The sequence below is a fragment of the Onychostoma macrolepis genome, chromosome 15, assembly GCF_012432095.1.
Source record: "Onychostoma macrolepis isolate SWU-2019 chromosome 15, ASM1243209v1, whole genome shotgun sequence".
Taxonomy (NCBI): domain Eukaryota; kingdom Metazoa; phylum Chordata; class Actinopteri; order Cypriniformes; family Cyprinidae; genus Onychostoma; species Onychostoma macrolepis.
This window is the reverse complement of record NC_081169.1, coordinates 16323871-16345542: the sequence shown is the minus strand read 5'-3', so window position 1 is coordinate 16345542 and position 21672 is coordinate 16323871. Positions and strand designations below refer to the sequence as shown.

General features: G+C 36.7%; 1 protein-coding gene across 3 annotated transcripts; it reads left to right on the top strand.

Annotated features, from left to right (window-relative positions):
• The first annotated feature begins 3104 nt into the window (after nt 1-3104).
• Nucleotides 3105-20992, top strand: pipox (pipecolic acid oxidase). Of its 3 annotated transcripts, none has more exons than XM_058798996.1 (9): nt 3105-3143; nt 3991-4130; nt 4410-4558; nt 6572-6785; nt 8162-8344; nt 10020-10172; nt 11332-11481; nt 13437-13512; nt 18619-20992. In XM_058798996.1, exons 2-9 carry the CDS (start codon nt 4023-4025, stop codon nt 18747-18749), a joined length of 1164 nt encoding a protein of 387 aa, XP_058654979.1. In that variant the 5' UTR covers nt 3105-3143; nt 3991-4022; the 3' UTR covers nt 18750-20992. The 3 variants fall into 3 exon arrangements, with proteins under 3 accessions (XP_058654979.1, XP_058654978.1, XP_058654977.1); XM_058798995.1 differs by lacking the exon at nt 3105-3143 and adding an exon at nt 3446-3618; XM_058798994.1 differs by lacking the exon at nt 3105-3143 and having other exon boundaries at nt 3928-4130; nt 18619-20991.
• Nucleotides 20993-21672: the final 680 nt, after the last annotated feature.

Sequence of the window (21672 nt, the reverse complement as noted above, 5' to 3'; positions counted from 1 at the left end):
CCATCTGACCCTCTCCAGACCTGACCATCCACAGGATCCATCTGCTCGGCCTGCCACTGACTCCACAGTACCATGTCACACACATAGGAACCCAGTCACAACCCTGCCAGACACAGCACTCCCTCTTTGTTTCGGCCTGTTCTCATATTTATCTGCTCAAGTACACTTGCAAAACAACTTAAATGTACTGTATACACATAACAGGAACGACCCATTTACTATTATCTCACTCACCTCATGTCACCTGTCCCTTCAGTCTTTCAACTCTCTTTTGTTGACCTGATTGCGTTAAAGCGAACATTTATTATCGATAGTACTAACAATCAGTATACTATATTGCGCAAAACTAGCACATTGAAACCGTTTCTTGTTTGTCAACAAACAACTGGCAAGCAAAAAAAACTTTACCTTGAGCACGTAACCCATAACAAGACATTATGTTCTCCATGTTTGAAATGTATTGCATCATTAAATTGTATTAGACAAAAATTAGCTTAGTGTTTGACTGCGATATTGCTTTATACAACCGTTCAATATATATTATAAAATGTATTAATTTAGAGTAACTTCCCTTTTAAGCAAACAAATAATCCGAAACATTGAGGGTTTTTCAACTACATGTGATTCAACTTCTAAATACCCCACATCATTAGGCACATATCTCAAAAAAAATCATACTTTCCCACCTCAGGCATTAAAGACCTTTTATTTTTTCAGTTTTTTTCAGCTTTAGACACCTTTTTTTCTCAACCCCATAACGGACAAAATGGGATTGGTTTAAAAAGGATTTTACACAGAAATCGTTATAAAACAAACATCTACCTACTGCTCTTGTGTCCCTGATAACAATTTAATGATAACATTTATCATAATTTTCACTTTTTTATAGGACTGAAGCTAAAAATACACAAATTGTGTGTCTACAGTGTCTTTATTATTGTAAAAAATATTTTTAATTTAAAATTTTAACTAAAACCACAATTTTATTGTTTTAGCCCTTAACGTCAGATAGTAATCAGCAAGAAATACTTTTGTTCTTAATTGTCTTCCCTATATTTTTCTAAAAATATTAATGTGACAAGGTGTGATGGGGTTGAAGACTGTAACACATTTGAAGGGATACATTGCCTTAAATTTAAATGTTTGGTTTTGTTTCTCACTCATATTGTCCCCTTGTTTCTGGGTCAACATATCTGCATGGCCAACATTGTCTTTCTGCTGCAAATGTGGGCACAATTTCTGATGTATGATGCTTGTCAACGTTTAAGTGGACATATTACGTCAAAAATTCTATTTAAAACAAAAATATGAGTTGTCAATGTTTTGGAGTATATTTACTGAAACCATGACTATTTTATATTTTTTCATTAAAATTATTAATAAATGAAGCAAATAACTCAACCCTGTAACAATGAGAAATACATATATTTGTGATGGGGTTGAGTGTGACGGGGTTGTGGCCACTGCTGCTCATGTAGCATAGGAGAGTAGACCATATATGGCAGCAATAAAATAAACACATTGTATATACTTATGAATTAAAATAAAATGTTGTAAAAGTAATAATTTTCCATCTTAATTTTATATGACGGGTTGATACTACTAACCATTTTCTGCACCACTATTAAAGAGACCTGAATGAAGTCACATATGAGTGGAGACTAAATTATTAGAATGGTGTAGAATGGTTAGTGTGACGGGGTTGAGTTCAGACTGAGGGACATAACTTTAAAGTCTGTTTTTTATCAAATATTTAGCATTTTTTTTAGAAAAATATTTTTATTATTGGCAATAATGTAAGTAAATGCTTACATTATTGCCAAAAATCACAGACACTATGCACATTTTGTTAATAATTTTCTAAGTACAAACTCAGGGACATGACAAAATGTTTGGTTTAAGATAGATATAAGACATTATTTTATGCTAAAAATATAAAAATGCAGTAATTATTTTTATTAATTATAATGGGCATCCCAAAGTTTTGTGAAAAGCTTCTAATAAATCGTTTGGGTGAACCACCACTTTAGAAACTCTGGGGGACTGAAATATTACCGAATCCCAGGAATGACCCAGAAATTAACCTTCCTATTGATATTTGACTCCTTAAAGTTTTTTTTTTTTTTTTACCTTTGTAATGCCATTTTTCTAACTTAAATGTATGTCATCTGCTTTGCCAAAAAAAAAAAAAAAAAACAGATTTATAAATCTAAAGATAAAGCTAAAACAATAAATTAAATTAAAATATTAAGATACAATAAGGAAGAATAAGTTTCCAGTCAAATGAAATCAGCATCAACAATTCATATTTGCACGGCACAGAAGAGCACAAAAGTGGCATTAAGTCATATTTACAGAATTTAAGAAATGTTTGACAAGACTCAGAGGTGGCATTAATGCATCTCATAATAACAATGTTATGCGATTAATGTTTTAAATATAGAAATTTCAATGATTTAAATTACTCAATTTATAATTTAAAAATGAAACAGAAACCGCCAGTAAGTGGCATCAAGTCACTGGGTGTTTCTCAAACGGAAGGCTGCATCCTACAAAGGTTGCATATCTCGGCTGCCACCTCATCAAACGTCGCTGAAGGCCGTCTCAATCGGAAGGATCCTCGGAAGACAGCCTTCGTTTCGCGTCCTTCTTTCAGCTGAATTTGAAGGATGCATGGGATGTATCCTCCGCAACCTTCAATCGCCCACAATCCTTTGTACCCATTTCATGAAAATAAACTGACGAAAAACGAGTCCGTACTGAGCTTGTCTGAATTTATTATGAAATCTAAGACAAAAATAATGTTTTCGGACATGAAAGGATAGATGTTATCTTTTGTTTTGGTGTAAATTACTTACTAAATGCTAAACTGCCAATAATTTATGCCACAGGGAGATCATAGATGGCGGTTTTTCATTGTATTGCATTAATAGAAAGCCAAATAATATAAAGATTTGTAATACAAAGGTTTTTTTTCCAAAACTAAGTATTATTAGTGTTTTTGTGCCGTGACGGTAAGGGTGGGAACATATGTGACGTAGCCTCGCGCACTTACTAGAACGTCTCAATCTAGCGTTTATATGCTGAGGAGGAGTCTAGCCTACAAGACTCTGAAGGACTGAACTAAGAAGGACGCAGCCTCGGTAGGATCCAGCCTTCCGTTTGAGAAACGCCCACTGTCTTTGTCACTGAATCATTCATTCAATCGATTCGTTCAAACGGCTGATTCATTTAGGAACGAAGCAAGTGACTCTCTTTATGAATGGGTCATTGAATCGATAGGCGCGTTCGACTTGAAGCAGCGCTGCGCAGAATGTATGACATCAAAGTACCGCGAGAGCATTTTGAATGCATAGGATCTGTCTGCTCTCTTATCACTCTCGCGGTACTTTGATGTCATACAGTGATCATTCTGCGCAGCGCCGCTTCAAGTTACTAGTTTTAAAGGGCATATTCCAGGTTAGAGACTCCTGTGAGTCGATGTATAGAAAAATAATGTAGGAACTAGATTTTCTTTAAAATATACTTTAAAATACACTATTAAGGTTTCTAGAGTCCATAGCGTGGATTGCCCTGATTGACATTATGCACATTTTCAGCCAAGATATTTTTAAAAAAGTAAGTCAAAAGTTTTTATGAACTAAATCATGGCTGCAACAATCTAAAACTACAACAAACAAATAAAATTCATACTACTCAGAAAGCTTTGGATTGTTTTATACCGCGTGTCAGAGACGTAATTAAGCTATGTCATGGTGTATAGGCTATTGAATCTTGTTCTTGATGGCTGTCTGAAATAACTTATTTTCTAGACTAGTATATACGATATCCACAAGGAATTAAGTGTTCGTAAAACTTCCGTGTGCTGCTGTAAACCCTGAATGTGGGTCTTACATTCAGCTGATCATGGTTACATAACTGAAACCGGAGAACTTTGAACTTTGGAGGCTGAAAGGAGGTTAATGCAAGTTCGACGTGTTTGTGTTTCAGAAAAATCTTACGAGAGAGAATTAAAGCTGGAAATGTCGTCTGAAGTGTACGACTGTATCGTCGTTGGCGCAGGGATCCAGGGGTCTTGCACTGCCTATCAGCTGGCCAAAAACAAGCAGAAAACTCTACTGCTGGAGCAGGTCGGTGCAGTATTTCTAAATCATTTGCTCAGTCTTGTTATGATTCATCACTTAATTCTAAATGACAGCATAAAAACTCTTAGTAAATTTATAAAGGCAGAATACTCACCTAAAGAATGAAATAAATGTAAGAGACAGCATTAATTTTTGCATATAGGGATTTGACTGTTATGGTAGTTTTTTTTTTTTTTTTTTTGTCATTATTAAAACAATGCAAGGCAATGCAAGTCCAGTGGGATTATTATGACAGTATTCTTTGAATTCCTTCTTTCTCCCCAGTTTGTTTTGCCCCACTCCAGAGGGAGCTCTCATGGCCAAACCAGGGTTATACGGAAAACCTATGAGGAAGATGTCTACATACAGATGATGCACGAAAGCTATGAGCTCTGGGCTCAGCTTGAGAGAGAAGCAGGTGTTGAACTGTACAGGTGAGTGTTTGTAAGCATCCAAGTAAGAATGATGAAATTTTTTCTCCACAAAGCAACATGCAGACACTGTCCAATGAAACTTGCAGACTGTCATAGCCCTCACCCATAACTTTAAAGGAGCATTTTCATTCTAGTCCCTGAAGATCATCAACAGACCATGGGGCGCACTTGTTTTTACAGTGTCTGAGAGGTGTAATGGATCACGAGTGGATCAAGCCCACTCAGCCTTGATGCAGAATCAGGCGCCTTCCTCTTCTCTCGCCACTATCCATCTCAGCTCTCTGACGGATGATGGGTCCTGATGAGAGACCACCTGTGCCCTTGAGCATCTCAGAGACTGCCAGGCAGCGAGTGAAAAATGTGTGCAAGATTTTAAAGAATGCTAGATTTGTTCTCTTCTTTGTACTATTAAGATGACACTTGCTTTCCAAACAAGTTACAGTTATTAAAAATATTACTGATTTGGACAGGATTAGTATTTATTTAGACGAGAGGGTCATTTGTGTGGAAGTGGTGGTTGTGGAAAGTCATTTGCAAAGTGGAGTTTTGGAGAATAAATCTTCATTTTTTGGAGTAAATGCAATAAAGTGACTTGCAATTATCATTTAAGACCAGCATTAATGATTTTCTTTTTGATTGCATAATGTCAATCAGGGCAATCCACGCTATGGACCCATTTATTTGATCATAATTACAGTAAAAACAGTGAAATATTATTGCGATATAAAATAGCTTTTTGTGTGTGTGTGTGTGTGTGTGTTTTTAAATGTAATTTATTCTTGTAATGGCAAAGCTGAATTTTCAGTAGTCATTACTCTAGTCTTTAGTGTCACATGATCTTTCAGAAATCATTCTAATATGCTGAGTTTGTGCTCAAGAAACATTTATACACATCAGTCTTTTTTTTTCCTGAGGATTGTCGATTCAGCACACCTTTATAGCTTTATTGATTGCTTGCTAGTTAAGATTATTATATAACAGACCAATTAGAACACAGTTTAGAGATGTTTTATTATACATAGACCTAGTATTTTTCTGTTTTGAATAATTTTTTTACTTATTAAATTAAATAGTTACATAATTTATGTTGTCCATTAGCAATGCAGTGTCCTTGCAAAATGATGCAGATTTAAGCAGATATTGTCCAAAACACCACTTTGCCCAGGGCGCTTCTAAATATTACAATATTATTAATATAATCAAGAGATTGAATTAATTATGGTGAAGATCGCACCTGACATTCTTACAGTGGCTGTTCTGACTCTTAGTGATTTAATTTTCTTTTTACATCAGATGGGATGCCGGCAGCTTGAACCACCAACTGTTATTTTACCCAGAGAGCTGCCAAAAAGGTCAAAATCCATAATAAATATTTGACAGGCAGTGCAGTGACAAATTTAGCTTTAGTTACAGTGTTCAGCGAAGGTCAAAATAAATGAGGATGCTGCAATTATGGACGTTCCTAACCGGGACAGGATTATAATTTTCGGTAGTTGAGAAACAATAAGGTTGTGAGAAAGTTCTATGCAGTTTTGATTCAGATGGTATTAAAATTACCTCAGCAAGGATCTTGCCCCAACATGATGTGACCCGCCTCTTTGTTATTAGGCACAAGGGCATTGACTAATGTGACATGGAGTCCTTCTTTCAGCATCCCCAATCAAACACACACACACACACACATACAGCGGGGGATTCAGTCATAAAAATCTCTGATGAATGACTTGGACCTGTGAACTTATGCTGCCCATGCATCATGATGGCTGGCAGATGAAGTAGGCCTTGAAAAACAGTATCCGCAGAAAACAGCACGACCATCTATCACACATTGTTGATTTAAAGCCTGTGTTCCCAACCTCTCATCCATACTGCCATAACTCCTCACATTAAGACACCTGCATCACAAGCAGGCGCGGACGGCACATTGCACAATTTATACATGCCTCTAAGCACTTTCACCTAAATCAAGGTACAGCTGTTTAACATGGTCGTCTTATGAACTTCTCCTCGCAGGCGCACACGCGTACTGGTTATGGGTCCAGAGAACGGAGAGGGTTTCTTACGCCTAAAGGCCACGATGCAAAGGCACAAGATTCCCACAGTGTTTCTGGAGAAGCAGGAATTCAGCCAGCACATTCCCAATGTGAATCTCGCTGATGGGAACGGAGCACTGATAGACACCTTTGCTGGCGTGCTGTATGCGGACAGAGCCCTCCGAGCTGTGCAGGTCAGCTGATCACATACACTACTGTACAAAAGTGTCGGATCAGTAAGATTGATTGATTTTAAAGAAATTAATGCTTTTATATTCAGGATGTGTTCAATTGATCCAAAGTGACAGTAAAACACTTGTAATATAACTTACTTAAAAAAAATGTTACTTAACTAACGTAACTTTGTAATGTATCATAAAAAATAATATTTCAAATAGGTGTTTTCTTTTTAACTTTTTATTTTTCAAAGAATCCTGAAAAAAAAGTGTGCCAGTTTTCCCAAAAATAGTGAGCAGAACGACTGTTTTCAACATTGATTATAACAAGAAATATTTCTTGAGCACCAAAATAGTGTTTTATTTATATAATATTTCACAATATTGCAGCCTAGGTACAAATAAAAATCTTCTCTGATCCCAGACTTTTGAACAGCAGTGTACAATGAGACATTTTCTTGTTTTAGTGAAACATTTTATTAAAATATTTATTTAAAATCATCTCTGGGAGGCCGTTGGAATGTCACACATCAATCTTATATTTAGCTTGGCAACTCAAAGCTATCAGATGCTCATCTAATTATGTATGCAAAATGAATACATTTGCAACCGTTCCAAAACCCGCTTTGGACCGATTGTGTCTATTCTCATAGAACTATCACTGAAATGGATTTTCTCTTAATTGGAGTCAGTAGATCATCTTAGCTCACCATAGCAGTTAAAAAAAGAGGCATACAAATGGAAAAAAAAAATCGATATGAGTTTTGTTTGACGTCAGATTTTCCTTTTTGTAATTAATAAAAGTATTATTTTTTTTATTCTCAGATAAGAGTTCAGTTTAAGCAAGTGCTGTGAAATTCAGCATACAGTGGAAATAAATCTCTGTGTGAAAACTCTTAAACTTTCAATGTCAGAAAAGCATTGAGCAATGTTCTTTGTGTGCATAACTGTACTTCAGTGTAGCCTTCACCATGCTTTTTAAAGCTTTCAAAGATAAGATATGGCTGCAAACTAGCTTGTTAAAGGCTCCTTACACCCTATCTAGGGAATATGGCCATGCACTTTTATACACAATGCCTCTCTGGATTCAATAAGCTCTGCCTACAGCAGATACAGTGTGCAGTGATAAGCTCCCTGTTGGCTCTCACTAAGGAAACTCTTTCATTATCTGTTGCCCGAATCTGACCAGCTTTTTCCAGTTTTAACTGATCCCCGCTGACATCCCTCTGTGTCAAACTGGCCCCTGTTAAATTTGAACCAAGTCTCTCCTCACTGCTCTGATTAGGATTTTCTGTCATAGATGAAGTGTTTTGAAGAAGTTTTGTCTATGCAGTAAAGTTGAGCTTGCTGTAGTCAGATTGATTTTGAATCTGTTGGTCTCTGTGTGTTTTCAGAGGCTGTTTCAGTCCTGTGGGGGTGTGATAAAGGACGGGGAGAAAGTGATTGACATCAGGCCTGGTGCGGAGGTCACTGTAACGACGGGCTCTGGAGTGTACAGAGGGAGGAGTCTGGTGATCACTGCGGGACCCTGGGCCAACACTCTACTGACACACACAGGACTGCAGCTCCCGCTCAAGGTTCAGCAGATATCCAGCCACCCCTCTTTCACTCACTCATTCATTCAATTAATTACCTTCTTTCTTCCACTTCATTCTTTCATTCACTAACCTAATTTTTATAATTTATTTCATCCATTCATTTACTCGCCTTCTGTTTTCTTTTTCTTTCTTTCTTTTACATTATTTCATTCATCCATCCATTTGTTGATTTCTTTCTTCACCTATTTACCCTCTTTATTTCGTCCATCTGTTTATTCATTTACTCCCCTTTTTTATCCATTCATCCATCTTTTTAGTTTTCCTTACCTACACTCTTTCTTTCTTTCTTTCTCCCATCCATTTGTTATATTTCTTTCTTCACCTATTTATCCTCTTTATTTAATCTGTTTACTCATTCATTCCCATTTATTCATTTTTCCATTCATCCATACATTTACTCCCCTTCTTTCTTTCTTCCATCCGGCCACCTATCCATCCATGGATCCATCTGTTTATTCATTTACTCCCCTTTTTTCCCCAATTGTCTGCCATCCATCCCTCAGTCCATCCATTTAATTTTTCTCACCTACACAAATTCTTTCTTTCTTTTTCTTTCTTTCTTTCACATTATTTCTTTCAGCTATTCATCCTTTTGTTTAATTTTCACCTGCTTACACTCTTTATTTTACCATATTTATTTACTGTTTTTTTCATCCATTCATCTATCCATCCAATACATCCATCCATTCATTTACTCCCCTTCTTTCTTCCCATCCATCCATTTTTTCTTTTTCTCTTACGTACGTATGTTAATTAGTTAGTTAGTTTGTTCACTTTTTCTTTCTTTCTTTCTTTCTTTCTCCCAACCATCCATTTACTCTCCTTCTTTTCTTCTTTAAAAGCATCATGGAACAATACATCAGTGTGAAATGTCAGGGTTTGGAAAACAGGTTGTGAAAAATGGAAGCATGGGAATATATAAGGCATACTGACTATCAACCACAGCTTGTGAAACACACACAGGCACATATAGATTGATCTGGATTACACCCCTGGGCAGAACGAAAAGTGAGTTATTTGTGAATGCACAGAAACCACCCTATACTCACCTCCCGATCCTATAAATAGCTCCCAGAGCCTCCAGTCCACCGAGATCTCTTATGTGTCACACGCCACGAGAGAAGTGATGGAAAAAGAATTCTGTGTTAGTTAAACTCCGAATTGGACCTAGAATTGGAATTGCATTTTTCAGGATAGCACAGGCTTGAAAGTCTGCGCTTGGGTGAGCACAACAATATATGAGCAATGAATTTGTGCACTGGTGAATTTTTATGGTCTCTGAATGAGAAGACAGGCTGTACTATTCTGAGCTAGCGATTCCTTGCTGCTTATTACATTTACTCTAAAGTGAGTTAAAGAGATAGTTCACACAAAAATTAAAATGCTGTCTTTAATTACTCACCCTTATGTCGTCCAAACCCATAAGACCTTCATTCATCCTCATACACAAATGAAGATATTTTTGATCAAATCCGAGAGCTTTCTGACCCTGCATAGACAGCAACACAACTGAAATGTTCAAGGCCCAGAAAGGATGTGACATCAGTGGTTCAACCTTAATTATATGAAGCTACGAGAATACTTTTTGTGCACAAAGAAAATAATCTGTGTAAGAGCTTGTTCTTTGGAGTGAAAAGTTTTTTTTTCTGGGCAGGTTGTAAAGATTAACGTATGCTACTGGAAGGAGAAGATCCCAGGCACCTACAGTGTCAGCCAGAGTTTCCCATGTTTTATAGAGATGGAGCCAAAAGAGGGGGAATATGATATTTACGGCCTTCCATCCAATGAGTATCCTGGGCTAATGAAGGTGAGTGACAGGAGGGATGCTGTTTTTAAAAGAACAGGTTTGATTAAAGTCATGGCCTAATGGCTAACTTTATGGTGCTCAGTTTTATTTTCAAGTCTTATTTGCGTCATTCTGGATTATTTAGTAAAACTATGAAATATTAAAAATAATTTTGTTCATTGAATTAAAATTAAAATACAATAAAAGGAAAATATTGCACGCACAAAATTAAGCCAAATGAAATTTGGCATCTATCTGAGATATGTAGTAAAATTACTAAAACTAAAATAAAAACAAAGCTAAATATAAATATAAATAACCAATTACAAAAATATCAAAATCACTTAACAAAATTAGAAAAGTTTATATATATATATATATATATATATATATATATATATATATAAAAATATACAGTATATGTATGTATATATGTATAAATATAAAACAAAACAAATTAAAAATATGAATAATTACTATATCAGAATAGAATCAAATGACCCTGGATCCTGTCCGCACCGTGTTTCACTTAAAAATAGTGACAAAAATGTAAAAAAAAAAAAAGTTTCAGTTTCAACAACAACTTTAGCCTGCTTTCCTGTTTGCCCAATATTTTTTATTTGAAAGACCACTTCTCCGTGGAAACAATAGATATAGCCTGTCCTAAACCGCTATATCAGTATGTACCACAGACCATCTCATAAAAAAGCCACCAGAGACTAATAGTCCATAGTTTTCATTCTTTGTTAATTAATCCACAATTCCTTCATGTATATACAGCACGCATCTCCACTCAGAGTTCGAGTGCATCAGATGCAAGCCCAAACAGGAGAGGTTCTATAGCTCTCTGAAAGGATCCATGGACCTCGATGCTTTTACAAAAGCAGAGAAGCAGCACTCTCCTCTGGTCTGTTCTCCCAGTACTAATGGCCCGGTTTCAGTATGCGGGAGAGCCCAGCAGGAGTCTTCAGTCTCATCACACTTAGCAAGGCTGAATGGGAGAGCACAGATGGCTGTGTCATGTTAGATGTATTATGTCTGCTCCAGTCGCTGGGGCCTGGCTTCTGCACGTATATCTGCTGCTCCTCCAAGCATACCGAGCGGTGGCTCACAGATCCGTAATGTATCATAGGTCAGATTGTTTTTATGGATCATAGTGTGCGTGCATGTGTCTGAGCAGGTGTGTTACCACATGGGCAGTGAGACCGAACCGGATGAGCGAGATAAACAGACGGATAGAGGGGACATCGATATTCTGGTGCGTTACGTCACCCGCTGTCTCCCTGGGCTGGTGCCAGTGCCTGCTGTGGTGGAGAGCTGCATGTACACGGTGAGTCGCTTCATTACTTGTCCTCAGGTGCCATCACTGTGTGTCTGGACCAAACTTTCATTCTCGTGTGGAGAGAAGAAAGATATTTGAATGCATGGCTCATATTTTATTCTGACATGTCATTTGATTGAACGGTTGCTGGAATTGAACCAAGCCATTTATTTTAGCTCTACTTGGGTTTTAAATTGATTTTTTTGTTCTAGACACTCAGAACTACAGCATATCTTAACCAGACACACCTGATATGGTGACAAACCATTAAAGTTATTTCTTCCATGTAAATCTGACTTTTTGTTCTAATCAGATGTGACCACGACAGGATATTTTGTGGGTCGCTTGATTTCAATATCTATTTCCTGTTCACAGTGAAATCTCATCCTCTGAAGTCCTGTATATTACAGTGAACATTAAAAAAGTCTTAGAAAGAAAATTATGATTTCAGGCCTTGAAATGTCATTAATATATAATAATTTAATAATATATTATTAATAATATAATATAATTCAAGTTTTTATTGTTTACATTTTTAAATCTATATAGTATTGTTTTTATTCACTAAAAATTAATTTCAAATTAAAAAACATTAAATCATTTACTGTAATAAAATTAAAATGACTATTACAGTAATGAGAATCATCATAAAAAAAAATTATTGACAGATGCATGCTGACAGATGCTTGGTAATCAAATGAAAATCTCTACGATGATTTCTAAAAAAAATAAAAACATTCAGTCATCACAAATGTCTGGAAAGGTCATGGAAATTCACTGGTCAAAAAAAGTGGGAACCCTGATGTTCTGATTGGTTGTGATTGTGTCACATCACGCTGCGGTTTCACATTCAGTGTGGACAGACAAATTGCTTGTCATGGGAAGCTTGCCACATCTCATCTGGTTGGGACGTGGTGTTAGCCTCTCATTTAATGCATCAGTACATCAATAAAAGTCAGTTTTTTCAGAGCAGATTTTCATTTGCTCTGTAAACTTCCGCATGACCAAACAAAGTTTCCATCCAGATGGTTGAAATAAAAAAATAATACAAACAGCTTACAAATGCAAGGTACAATCACATCAGTCATGGAAAAGGACTGCGGTGATGCAACACAACCTAAATCCTTTAGAAACTGCCCTTGACTGCCCTGTCAGTAGAGCCACAGAACGCCGGTGAGAACGCAGAGATAAAGTTCAGTGTTAAAGCACTGAAAAAAACTGAGTGGAACCGTATAAAACGGTTACCTAGTAGTATGATGCACAGAGCTGTCATCTTCCACATTTTATTTTTTTGTTGAAGTGTTTGAAATAACTCTTATGCTCACAAAGGCTACATTTATTTGTACAGTAAAACCACAAATATTGTGAAATATTATTACAATTTCAAATACCTTTTTCGATTGGAATATATTTTAAATTTTAATTTAATCCTATAATGGAAAAGCTGAATTTTCAGCAGCCATTTCTCCAGTCTTCAGTATCATGTGATCTTTCAGAAATTATTCAAATATGATGATTTGGTGCCCAAGAAACATTTCTTATTATGATCAATGTTGAAAACAGTCAGATTTTTTTTCAAGATTCTTTTTATCAACAGAAAGAATTTTTGTAGCATTATAAATGTTTTTACTGTAACTTTTGACCAACTTAATGCATTCTTGCTGAATTTCTTAAAAAGAAAATAAATCTTACCAAGCCCAAACTTTCAAATGGTATCGTACACCCCAACTAGACATTCAATTAAATGTTTGTCATTCCTAAATCACTTAGTCAATTTGTTCATTAGCAATTTCGGGCATGTAGTGGCTTATCTCTTAAGCAGCTTTTTCATTTTTAAGTTCAGTTCAAACAGTGCTCATAATTCATGCCGCGTGCATGTTCAGTGTACAAAAAGGTCAAATATTTGCAGAAATAATTACCATCCAGTCTTCATGTTTAACATTCCCCTGCTTGGTTGTTTGTAGGTCACACCAGACCATAACTTCGTCCTTGATTCCCACCCAACCTACGGCAACATCATCATCGGTGCAGGATTCTCAGGTCAGTACGAGCACTAATGAACTCGGCACACACCCGTCCCTGTAAAACACAGCCACACGTGCTCACGTCGACTGGAAGAGCTATCCGAACTTTTTAATGAGGGAAGGGAACAGGGCGATAGTGAAGGACAAGAAGCGAAGCCCCCAGTGCGGGCCCCTTTTATCGTCTAATTAAAGGCGGTTGCTGCTCCCAGGGTCCTGCGTGCTCCCAAACTCGCCTCTCAGGGGGCCAAAGGGCTCACCTGGCATTTGTTCCATCTGTTCCCATCACCTCCTCCTAAGACTAATTATGGGGCTAATTAAATTCCACTGGTAATCACTTCAGAGAAGCACTGGTTAGCAGCATGGGGCGCGGAGAGTGGCGTTTGGTAGGAAGGGGTTAGAAAAATACAGTGCAGCTGAGCGCTACTGTGGCGGCACGGTGTAGCTATTCATCTTGTAACACATTGTCCTGGTTAAAGGAGGTGTCACAGGAAGCATTGTGTGGCTGCCTCACTGTACCGGTACCGTCCCAATGCTCTGGCACGTCGCGCACTAATGATTTATGACATATATTCTTCTGCCTTAATAATACATTACAACTCCGATAGGAGCGGAGGAATGCTCACTATTAACCTCTCCCTGCCTCTTCTCGTTTTATTGTCTGCCATAATGACAGCGTTTCGCCTCCCCGCTGCTCTCCTGCCCTCAGCGCAGCTGTTGTATTTGCAGCTTGGGAAAAACTAAAGGGTGCGAATTGGATTCGTTTCAGGGGCAAACACACAGACCGTAGCTTTTGGGTGGGAAGTTGCCCCTCTTTCCACCCAGAATTTGTCTCTGAGCTCAAGGCCCTCCGGTTGCCATGGATACCCAGTCACATCAGTGGGGTTTAAGGAAGAACAGAGACTGTTTGCCGGTCAGAGCCATATCCACTCACAGCCCAGCCTTGCAGACTTCAAACGGCCACCCAATCCGCAAAGGCAAGAGCCGAGAGCGTCGGAGAAGAATGCAGTGCATTTTAAACATCTTAGCCAGCCCCATCTCTGCCTTAAAGGGATAGTTCACCCGGAAATGAAAATTCTGTCATCATTTACTCTAAAGTATGACTTAATTTCTTCTGTGTAGCACAGAAGATTGCACAGGTTGTTCTTTTCCATGTAGCTACTGTATAATAAATGGGGACTAAAGCTGTCAGTGCTTCAGAAAAGTATCATAAAAGCAGTCTCTATGACTAGTCATACAATAGCTTTGTGTGAGGAACAGACCAAAATGAAATCATTATTCACTCATAATCTTCCCCTCCAGTGTACAGTTAATCATTTTGACTTGATCATTATGTCAATGAGTTGAATTTGAAAACCAGGTCAGTTTTGTGAACACTATCAGCTGATTTATTAAAGAGAAAATCACATTGTTCATGAATCAGATATTACTATATCTCATGAAATTTAAAAAGAGAGTTCGGACTGATATTAAGATTTTCACAAAACTGTTAAAAGACCTGGAATATAGTGCATGTTTCATATAGACCAATTTCATGATACTTTTATGGTGTTTTTTACATTCCTTTAGAAGCAGAAGTCTCTGTTCATTGTAATTGCATGTAAAATATGGACATTTACACTACCTTTCAAAATTTTGGGGTCAGTTAGACTATACTTTTATTCAGAAGTGACGCATTAAATTGATTAAAAGTGACAGTGAAGACAATTGTACAATTTATAATAAACAGTAAAATGCTGTTCTTTTTAAACTGTGTATTTATTGAAGAATCCTGAAAAAAAAATGGATCACGGTTTCCACAAAAATGTGAAACAGCACAACTGTTTTCAACGTTTATAATAAGCTTTTTTTTGAGCACCAAATCAGCATATGATTACTGAAGGATCATGTTACACTGAAGACTGGAGTAATGCTGAAAATTTTCATTTTTGAATATAAAATTCATTTTTTAATATATAAATAGAAAACAGGTATGTAATAACATTTCACAATATTACTGTTTTTACTGTATTTTTAATCAAATAAATGCAGCCTTGGTGAGACTTCTTTCAAAAACATCTTCAAAAAATAAAACTGACCCCAAACTTTTAAATGGTACAACCTGAATTCCGGAAATGTTGGGACGTTTTTTAAATTTGACTAAAATGAAAACTAAAAGAATTTCAAATCACATGAGCCAATATTTTATTCACAATAGAACATAGATAACATAACAAATGTTTAAACTGAGAAATTTTACAATTTTATGCACAAAATGAGCTCATTTCAAATTTGATGCCTGCTACAGGTCTCAAAATAGTTGGGACGGGGGCATGTTTACCATAGTGTAGCATCTCCTCTTCTTTTCAAAACAGTTTGAAGACGTCTGGGCATCAAGGTTATGAGTTTCTGGAGGTTTGGTGTTGGAATTTGGTCCCATTTTTTGCCTGATATAGGTTTCCAGCTGCTGAAGACTTCGTGGTCGTCTTTGACGTATTTTTCGTTTAATGATGCGCCAAATGTTCTCTATAGGTGAAAGATCTGGACTGCAGGCAGGCCAATTCAGCACCCGGACTCTTCTACTACGAAGCCATGCTGTTGCAATAGCTGCAGTATGTGGTTTTGCATTGTCCTCCTGAAATAGACGTTGTCTGGAGGGGAGAATATGCTTTAAAACCTTTATATAACATTTCAGCATTCATAGTGCCTTCCAAAACATGCAAGCTGCCCATACCGTATGCACTTATGCACCCCCATACCATCAGAGATGCTGGCTTTTGAACTAAACGCTGGAAGGTCTCCCTCTTCTTTAGCCGGAGGACACGGTGTCCGTGATTTCCAACAAGAATATCAAATTTGGACTCGTCTGACCATAGAACACTTTTCCACTTTGAAACAGTCCATTTTAAATGAGCCTTGGCCCACAGGACATGATGGTGCTTCTGGACCATGTTCACATATGACTTCCTTTTTGCATGATAGAGTCAATGACAGAATCATGCCAATGAGTTATGCAGTGTCGTCTGAGGGCCCGAAGACCACGGGCATCCAACAAAGTCCTTGTCCCTTACACCACTAGCGTAGGCAGAAATGTTTAAGTGGGTGGGCCTACATAAAACTGGGTGGGCCAGGTGTGTAGCATATGAAAACTGCATGTCAAATTGCCAACATAAAATACAACACCAAGGTTCATTACACAGTACTTCTAAAGCATTAACATTAGTAATTTGTTATGTTAATGTTCATTTCAAAATTTACTAATAGGACATTATTAAAATTAAAAGTTGTATCTGTTAACATTTGCCTGAGCTGGTTAACAAAGATGAATAAACACGGTAACAAATGCATTGCTAATGTTAGTTAATGCATTAACTAACGTTAACTAAAGGAAGTTTATTAAAAAGCAATTACCTCAGTGTGAAACAACGTGGCTTCGCTGATTTCATAATCAAACGTCTCTGTCAGTTCACGCACATCAAGGACCGCAGAAATGTGCGCAGCTGCAAATTATGCAGTTTGTTGTGGCGACCAGGATCTAGCACAATGTTTATGTGTTTCTTTCCACAAAGGACGCATCTGTTTAGCAGATCAAACACTGTACCTATGCTAATATGATGTTTCAAACACACTTGGTTCAGAAGTTTCCGATCGATAAATCCAACACCCTCTGGTGGTCTGTCAGCTTTCATTTGCAGACGGTCCGGATTAATTGCTAATACTTTTACTTTTTAAAAGAATTTATCTGATTTATTTTTGCTTCACTAGGCTATTTTCAAATTTAACTTCACAAATGCGCGCATTTTACTATTATATCCTTACGTCGTAAACATGTGTCGTAAACATAACATTGTGGGTGGGACTAACAGAAACGGACGAATCATCATTTTGACAAGCGTGTGATGATATGCACATATAGGAAGAGGGAAAACTAAGAAACTGTAATTGACCATAAAAACAAGCGTTTAATATTGTTAATACATAAAATTACAGTGAAATAAGACGTTTATTAGTATTGTTTAATAAATTACATCCATTTGGAAAATTACAAACTTTGGGTGGGCCACAGATGAAAGTGGGTGGGCCAGGCCCACCCGTAGCTACGCGACTGCCTTACGCACAGAGATTTCTCCAGTTTCTCTTAATCTTTTGATGATGTTATGCACTATAGATGATGAGATTTGCAAAGCCTTTGCAATTTGATGTTGAGGAAAATTGTTTTTAAAGTATTCCACAATCTTTTTACGCACTCTTTCACAGACTGGAGAGCCTCTGCCCATTTTTACTTCTGAGAGAATCTGCCTCTCTAAGACATCCCTTTTATAGCTAATCACGTTACAGACCTGATGTCAATTAACTTAATTAGTTGCTAGATGTTCTCCCAGCTGAATCTTTTCAAAATGTCTTGCTTTTTCAGCCCTTTGTTGCCTCCGTGCCAACTTATTTGAGACCTGTAGCAGGCATCAAATTTGAAATGAGCTCATTTAGTGGATTAAAGTGTAAAATTTGTTATTCTCGGTTTAAACATTTGTTATGTTCTCTATGTTCTATTGTGAATAAAATATTGGCTAATGTGATTTGAAAGTCTTTTAGTTTTCATTTTATTCAAATTTAAAAAACGTCCCAACATTTCCGGAATTCGGTTTGTAGTATACATTATTCCAAATGTCTCCTTTTGTGCTCCAGTGAAAGAATAAAAGATATGTATGGAATTAAATGTAGGTGAGTAATAATGACAGAATTTTCATTTTAAGCTAAAATTATCTTTTTAACACACCAGAGAAAACATGCATGTACACAACCATGCTATAATGAATCCTCTGACAGTCCACTTTCTTCAATAAGGGAGATAAATTTTCTTAATTTAGCATTTTGCCAAAACCCACCCAAAAGACAAATGTCCTGTGACAGTGGGTGTGATGGTGCTAGCATGATTTGAGGGTTTTTTCTCTCTCTCCATGCTCTCTCGTGCAAAGGCTTTCTGAGTCAGACACTGGATGACAGATAATGGCTATTTATAGAGGGGCCACTGTAGATTCCCATGAGGTGCGCTGCTTTTAGCCAGTGTATTGAATGAATGTAAACTCCATCCTATGATGATTCACCTCTCAGCAAATGTGATTTGTTTTTTCTCATTCTTTCTCCACAGGCCACGGCTTCAAGTTCGGCCCTATCATAGGGAAATTGCTCTCTCAGTTGGCCATGGGGCAGGTTCCCTCATACGACCTCTCACCTTTCCGTATTCAACGTTTCCAGTCTCACACCAGATCGTCACTTTGAATCCAGGAGCCTGCAATGACAGCTGCATTTAATATAATAAGCCAATGTTAAACAATGTCTGAATGGTAACTGTGCTATGTTAATTCATACATGCTTTTTTCTTTAATATCAGGGCTGTATCAAGTTATATACCTGTATCAGCTGTATCAGACGGAATCCTGTCTGTCTGTCTGTCTGTCTATGGTGCTGTGGACTTGTGCCGTTGAAGTGATGTGCTTTCAAGCTGCCTTTTGTTACCAGGCTAAGAAGTTGACTTCCACCACCTTATTGCACAATTATAACATGTGAAATGATAAAAATACCATAGGCTTTATGAAGACATGGAGATTGTATGTGCTAATTATGTTTCTAGGTAACAGCCTGTTTTATATTGTTTTTGTGGAGACTCTGGGTGAGTCTAACTGCTTTTATTGTTATTTTTTAAATCTTGATATAATTTTTTTCCTTTGCATTGCATTTTGTCCATTTAGTATTTCTAAAAGAGAAGCATGGGGGCGGGTTTTTTCTAACCATTATTGATGATTTAATGTTTGTATATAAAATTAAAGCCATATTCATTAATTTTCATACACATTTGAATTAAAAAGTAATTTATTACTTTTTTTAATACTTGGGGTTATTATAGTTCACTAAAACTAAAACCATAAAAAATGTCACTACTGAATGTTAAATGAAAAAATAGACTAATTTAATTATTTTTTTATTACAGCTAGTTGCATAGGCAGCATTTCTCATTTTATTTAGTTTAACTTGATGTACTAAAATAACTAAAACTGAAAAAAAAATAAAAACTGCAGACATTTTCTTAAATGTCAAAAACAGACAACAAAATTACACAACTTTAAAATTACAATGAAAATTTAAAAGATAAAAATGAAAAACAAAGGATAACTTGGAAAAATACACATTTAAATTACAAAAAAGGAAAATATACGAATAAAAACTACTATAACACCTATAACTTAAAAAATTACAACTTCAAAACGACAATTAAATTGGAAAATATATAGAACTGTTTTTTAAAAACTATATTATAAAAATTATAATATTCTCAATGCTACTAAAATCTAAAAAAGCAGGATCTACTAAAACATTATACATGAGATCCACTTGCATCCGCTTCACGCACTTCGCCAAGCTGTTTTTGAATGCAAAAATATGCCACCCTAAGCATAAAAGTGAGGAAATGTGATTATATGAACGTGATTAATAACCATTTTAAATCTGTCTTCACCATTAACGTTTATATGAAAAGTCTGCAGAGATTTCCGCACCGTTCTGCAGGAGAAGGATGACTGATCAATACCCTCCGATGCTGATCACCAGAGTAAAGCCCGCCATGTTTCAGCATCTGCTACACTGACAAGGGAGCCATTAGCCTCCCGCGATGAGTTTCTAACAGTATCGTCTGATATTGTCTGATTGTGAACGCATTCATCTGTGGCCAACGGCATTAAAATTAAAGTGCACACTTGTCAATTTTTATGATTTTACGCATTACTTCTCGACGGCTCGGAGAGAGAGCAGTCTGGCGGCAAACGGAGCATATTGTTAAAAAGACATCAGCCGTCGAGCCATTTGTCTTGGTGAAGTCAGCGTCATTTGTTGACTTGCTGCCTGGACCCATTTTCCCCTGTAAACATGTTAATCACTAATCAGGCAGCCTTTTACTCTAGACGTCCACCGGCACCATCAGGGGGAATGAGGAAATTATACAATGTGACAGCGGGTTACCGAGGGCCCATTCATCCTTCTGGCTAGAAGTTAGCATGTATTGACAGTATTAGGGTATCGATGGCCATATGAAAATGCCATCAAACATGCAGGAGCTAATGTTTACCACCTCTGATGAGAGCTAACCTGATGCCATGAGAGCAACAGGAGCTATTGTGACGGCAAAGGCTTCACCCCACTGAGGTTTAATAAATGCAGCTCCAGGCCTGTTTTCTGGCTCACATGTGTGGAAGGGTCATTTCCGTGGCTTCGGTCAAAACAAGAGCTTTTTTTTTCCCAAGAAAAGACAAAATAGCTCTCTGGCGCAAATGATAAAGGAGCTTTATAATGATCGGGAGAGAGAGAATCAGGCAAATGTGCTCTCTGAAACAATGCAGGTGCAGGATGCCTAAAGGAAGACGTCTGTGCACAAAATAATCCACAGAATCCGTGGACACTTGTTCATCTCTGTCCTTTCATAACAGATAATTCAGTAAAATGGTTTTGTTGTCCTAGAGAGTTGCAGCTGGATTTAACCGCACTTAACACTGGCTTCAATGTTTGTTAAAGTGACCATGAAGTGTCCTTATCATTAAAAAAATATATATGAAAAAAGTGATTTAATCAATATTGTATGAAGTTGCTACTAGGGTGACTCGACGAAACCATTTTCTTTATTTTGAAAGCACATGATGCACATATGAAAGCAATATTAAAATAATTATTTAAAAAGTAAGAGGTCAATCAAAGGCTTGGTGTGGAAAGGTAATTTACATGTTTTTGAAAGAAGACTCTTTTGCTCACCAAGGCGTATTAGATTTCTTTTTTTTTTTTTTTTAACTAATATTGTGAAAAAAATATTGTGTACAATTTAATTGTAATATATTTTAAAATGTAATTTATTTCTGTGATGGCAAAGCTGAATTTTCAGCAGCCATTACTCCAGTCTTCAGTGTCACTTGATCCTTCAGAAATCATTCTAATATGCCGATTTGGTGCTCAAGAAACATTTATTATTTGTAATATTATTATTATTATTATTAATGTTGAAAACAGTTGTGCTGCTTAATATTTTTGTATGAAACCATGATACATTTTTGGTACACTTTGATGAATAGAAAGTTCAGATGAACATTTATTTGAAATATCATTTTTCTTTAGAATTTCTTCTTTAAATTGATCAAAAGACAATGTTTACACTCACTTTTGA